Consider the following 4,998-nt stretch of genomic DNA (forward strand, 5'->3'; position numbering starts at 1 on the left):
AGTAATGGTAACAATGATTGTGATGGTGGTGGTGGTGATGACGGTGATGGTGACGATGACGGTGATAGTAATGGTAACAATGATTGTGATGATAGTGGTGGTAATAATGATGGTGGTGGTGGTGATGGTGATGGTGACGATGACGGTGATAGTAATGATAACAATGATTGTGATGATGGTGGTAGTAATGATGGTGATGGTGATGATAGTTATGATTGACAATTGTTATGATGATGGTGAGCTAAGCTTTATAGAGAATTTATCCTGTGCAAAGCACTGGGCCAAGTAAACATTTTACATGCATTTTCTCATTGCTTCTCACTGTAACCCCATGACAGGGAACAATTATTTCCATTACAAGAAGACAATGCAGCTGGGTGCAATGTCTCATGTCTGTAATCCCAGCAATTTGGGAGGCTGGGGTGGGAGGACCACTTGAGTCTAGGAGTTTGCGATCAGCCTGGGCAACATGGCAAGACCCAGTCTCTACACAAAAATTAAAAAATTAGCAGGGTGTGGTGATAAGCAACCTGTAGTCCCAGCTACTTAGGAGGCTGAGGCAAGAGGACTACTTGAACCCAGAAGTATAGTGAGCTATGATGGCACTACTGCATGCCAGCCTGAGTAACAGAGTAAAGCAACACCCTATCTCTTAAAAAAAAATAGGAAGAGGCTTAGGAAGGTTATTAGAAGATTTGCCCAACACTCCATAAATAATAAATGGCATAGCAGCTGGGATATGAACCCAAGGCTCCAGGCAAGGTGTCTGTCTCTCTCTGCACCCAGTTCCTGGACTAGATTCCCAGCCTGTATAACCTACATGACACCCATTCCCAGTGAGCCTGTAATCCTGCATCTCAGGGTCTTCCTTGCAGACCAAGAGGTCTGTGTCAAAAGCGATGCAAAGCATGGAACCCTAAAGAATAACAGCAATTAGAGGGAAAGTGAGAAGGATTGCAGGGCAAAATCATAGCATGTTATTGACGCCTCACACTTCGTGAGCTCTTGGTGAGCATCGTTGCCTCTTGTCCTTCCAACAGTCCTGCGAGTGACCATTAATCCCATTCTTGCAGATAAGGAAAGGGAAGGTTTAAGAGGTTGATGAAGTTGCCTAAAGCCAGGCATTGGATCAATGGCAGAGATGGGATTCGAGCCCAAATTTGCCTCACCAAAGCCCCAACTACATGAAGAAAGGAACAAATATTAGGAGAGTGCAGCATCCCAGGAGCCCAGGAAAGAGAAGGGAGTTATTAACAGCCTCAGCTGCCGAGGGAAAGAGGGCAGGAAAGAATCAAAGCGTGTCCTCAGGTTTTCGGACCTAGGAGTACAGAACAGACCCAGGCAAGAGCAGGTTAGGTGGAGCGAGTGAAGGTAGAAGGCAGACGTCAGGGGCTGAAGAGCCAGTGACATTTCCAGGTGGGCAGTGCAGAGTTCCCCTGATCCAACTCAAAAGCAGTGATAGACAAAGCATAAAACCATAACACAAGAAGACGCAGCTGGGTTTAAAACCTGTCGTCAGTCGTCCAGAAAGAGAAGGAATGTATGTAAGCTTCCAGATATTTCTGGGTGTGGACTTTGATCCACTGTGGGCAATTCTCCAGAGAAGAAGAGGGCAGCTGTGAGCAGGTGGCAACTGTGAGCAGGTGGCAGCTGGGGGATGGGGCACCAACAGCACCGCTCATAGCAGTAGATAAGAAAGTTGGGTTTGGTTTTCCAGCTCCTCCCACCCTCTCCCAAACATACACCATATATAGAAGGATCTCAACTTCTCAAAAGCTGAAATTTCCTAACCCCTTTCTTTCATCTGAGTTCAAGACATACTTATTCTATGCTTCCACAAACTCAGGCTCAACGCACGGCACGAACAAGAGCACCTGGGGTGTGAGATGGAAATGGAAATGGCAGCTCCAGTGGTGCAGCCTCAACCTCACCAAAGGCGCTTCTGTGAACTCATCTCCTTTTCATGCCTTTTTCTGTTTGGCACTTTTCCTTTGTCCCACAGGGGATCGAGAGTACTTCCGGGACATGAAGGAGAAATGCTGCTATGTGGCTTTGGACTTTGACAAGGAAAAGGAGAAAACCAATTCACCTTCCCACCATCAGAAATATCAGCTACCTGATGGCCAGGAGATCACCGTTGGGCAGGAGAGCTTCTTCTGCCCCGAGGCGCTCTTCCAGACAAAACTCATAGGTGAATCAGCAGGAAGGGTATAGAAATTAGCCTGGACATGAGCAAGTGAGCACCCTGTAAGAAAGAAGGGGCCGGGCGTGGTGGCTCACGCCTGTAATCCCAGCACTTTGGGAAGCTGAGGTGGGTGGATCACCTGAGCTCAGGAGTTTGAGACAAGCCTGGTCAACATGGTGAAACCCCGTCTCTACTAAAAATACAAAAATTAGCCAGGCAGGGTGGCACATTGCCTGTAGTCCCAGCTACTCTGGAGGCTGAGGCAGGGGAATCACTTGAACCTGGGAGGTGGGGATTGCAGTGAGCTGAGATCACACCACTGTACTCCAGCCTGGGCAACAGAGTGAGACTCCATCTGAAAAAAGAAAGAAATAAAAGAAAGGGAGGGAGGGAGAGACGGAGGGAGGAAGGAACGAACTAGGGCTGCCAGGAGGGAGTCTGATTTGAGTAGCAAACAAGCACATTGTTTCAAAAGCTCCTCCGACTCCAGCTAACACTTACAGTCTGCCTGTCGCTTCGCTGACCATCGAATTTGTTCTATCCTTGAATCTACCCCCAAATCTGCCTCTGTAAAATCATCCCAATTTCTAGAGAAGGAAACTCACCGAAGAGGCCTTCTCTTTAATAATGTGCTGCTTATACTCTGCCTACTTACAAAATAATCTGAAATATAAAAATCAAGACAATTTAAGACAGACATGTAATCACCCTGGATTTGGAGGGAGCTTTTTACAAATGTGGCTGATCTAGAGACGTTGAGTGAGCATGGAGCTACCTAAATGCTCCGGCTAGTACATTTGTTCCTGGTGGAACGGCAAAAATGATGGAGGGTGAAATCCCTCCTGATGGGAAAGATGGAGTCTCCCGGGTCGACATGGAAAAGCAGGTGTTCCCCAGAGTCCAATTCTTCATTTGTTACCTTCGTAAAGGACAAAGGGGAATTAAAGGCGAGGAAGTAACCATTTCCCCGGGATGAGGACCAGTGAGTACCTGGCATTTAGAATCCCCTGTATCTCTGTGTTCCCCTGTTAGACTGTGCAGGGAACCCTGGCGTGATCACGTGCCCCACCAATGTGAAGTGGAGAAGCAATTGAGATTCTTCACCCACCGTGGGGAAGTTCTCCCCGGGGTCTGGCTGGGTCCCCGTGAACGGGAGCACCACCCCAGAACGGTGAAGCTGGCAGGGCCTTCCTGCCGGGCCCCTCTTAAATGCCCCCTGAGATTAGTCTTTTTTCATGGGTCCAGGGTTATTCGGCAGCTTTTCCTCCCAGGCAAGGGACATGAGGCATGGATGGCACCACCTAGCCCTGCCAGGGGCTCACAATATTGAACAGAAAATATCAGGTTGGTGCAAAAGTAATCGATGACATTTGCACCAACCTAGTAATACAAGGCACACATCTCTTCAGGGCGGTTCTCATTATATTTGAGTTTATTCATGTGGCCAAATGATGAGCCAAGAAAGGAGGGATCCGTGTCATTTCTCAAAGGCTGCCGGAAGGAGGATGCTGCCTTGACAGGAATCTTTTTATACAATTGGTACCAGAGCGTTACATATTAATAACTGTCAATAACAGTTGAATGTAAATTCTCCTGGAGGAGAGCGGAGAATTCCAATTTATTTCCTCAACCAGGAGCAGCTGAGTCCTGTCGTCTGGCCGGGTGGCTTCCTGCAGTCCCTGGTGGGAGCCCAGCTAGGCTAAGGTTTGCCCGCCACACTGGAGCTAACTAAGGCTCAGGGAGGTTTCCAGCACCCAAGGCCTTCCGCTGGGAGGCAGGGGCCCAGGTGTGCAGCTGCCGAGCCCCTAGCTTCCAACATTCTTTCTCCCTCTGCCTGTCCCGACAGGGAGAGACACCCCTGGCATCCACACGATGGCCATCCAGAGCATCACTTCCTGTAGCCCCGACCTCCAGAATGTCCTCTTTGGCCACATGCTGCTGTCGGGAGGGACGGGCTCCTGCCCCGGCTTGAGATTCCGGATGCAGAGAGAAATATCTGAGCTGGTGTCCCCTACAGTTTATGTGAAGGTGAGGCTTCCCCAACCCATCCCCTCTGGGAGTGCCTCCAATTCATTCCACAGATGTATCTGGAATGCCTCAGATAGGCTGGGCATGGCTCTTAGCACCTAGGAAGTCCTTGGAGCTTTCACTCTAGTTGGCGGGGAGGGGGAGGCAGGAAATGTCATGAATAAACATGAAGGGGACATGAGTGGCCTGTCAGGAAAATGCAGCAAAGGATGGGGTGGGAGGGAGTGCGGGCAGGGCTGGGGGTGCTGAATACAGGGTGGGCCAGAGTGGGCCTCCTTAAGAAGGGGACATTGGGTAAGCACTTGAGGTAAGGGTGAGCCATGTGGATATCTGGGGAACAGCGTTCAGCCAGTGGGGAACAGCCCATGCAGCCACTCAGAGGCTTGCTTCCTGGAGGAAGGGCAAGGAAGGGTTAGCCGGGGCCGAGTGAGCAAAGGCAATGGGAAAGCGAGGTCAGAGATGCCGCAGAAGGACATCCACTCCAAGAGGGGCTGGAACCCCCCCGGCGGGTTCAGCCAAGGAGAGACGTTGTCCAAGTAGGCTCTGGAGAACTGATCAGGCTCCTGTGCAGAGAGTAGACGTCACAGGGACACAAAATGTGGTCAGGACATTAGGACTGTTGGGATGTCGTGACTATCAGGACATTGAGACTGTTGGAATGTTTGGACTGCCAGGATTTGGGGACTGCTGAGACGTCAGGACTGTCAGGATGTCGGGACTGTTGGGATGTTGGGACTATTGGAATGTTGGGACTGTTGGGATGCTGGGACTGTTGGGATGTTGGG

The 4,998-nt window shown here is 50.0% G+C and overlaps 1 protein-coding gene across 1 annotated transcript in view; it reads left to right on the forward strand.

The window, feature by feature from the left end:
• Positions 1-4,998, forward strand: part of LOC105503299 (actin, clone 302-like) — a 24,929-nt gene that overhangs the window by 14,031 nt on the left and 5,900 nt on the right. The window contains exons 11-12 of the mRNA XM_011930161.1: positions 2,003-2,191; positions 4,032-4,213. Of these exons, the coding sequence (XP_011785551.1) occupies positions 2,003-2,191; positions 4,032-4,213 (371 nt within the window). The remainder of the gene's footprint in view (positions 1-2,002; positions 2,192-4,031; positions 4,214-4,998) is intronic.

This window comes from Colobus angolensis, unplaced genomic scaffold (genome assembly GCF_000951035.1).
Source record: "Colobus angolensis palliatus isolate OR3802 unplaced genomic scaffold, Cang.pa_1.0 Scaffold84, whole genome shotgun sequence".
Taxonomy (NCBI): Eukaryota; Metazoa; Chordata; class Mammalia; order Primates; family Cercopithecidae; genus Colobus; species Colobus angolensis.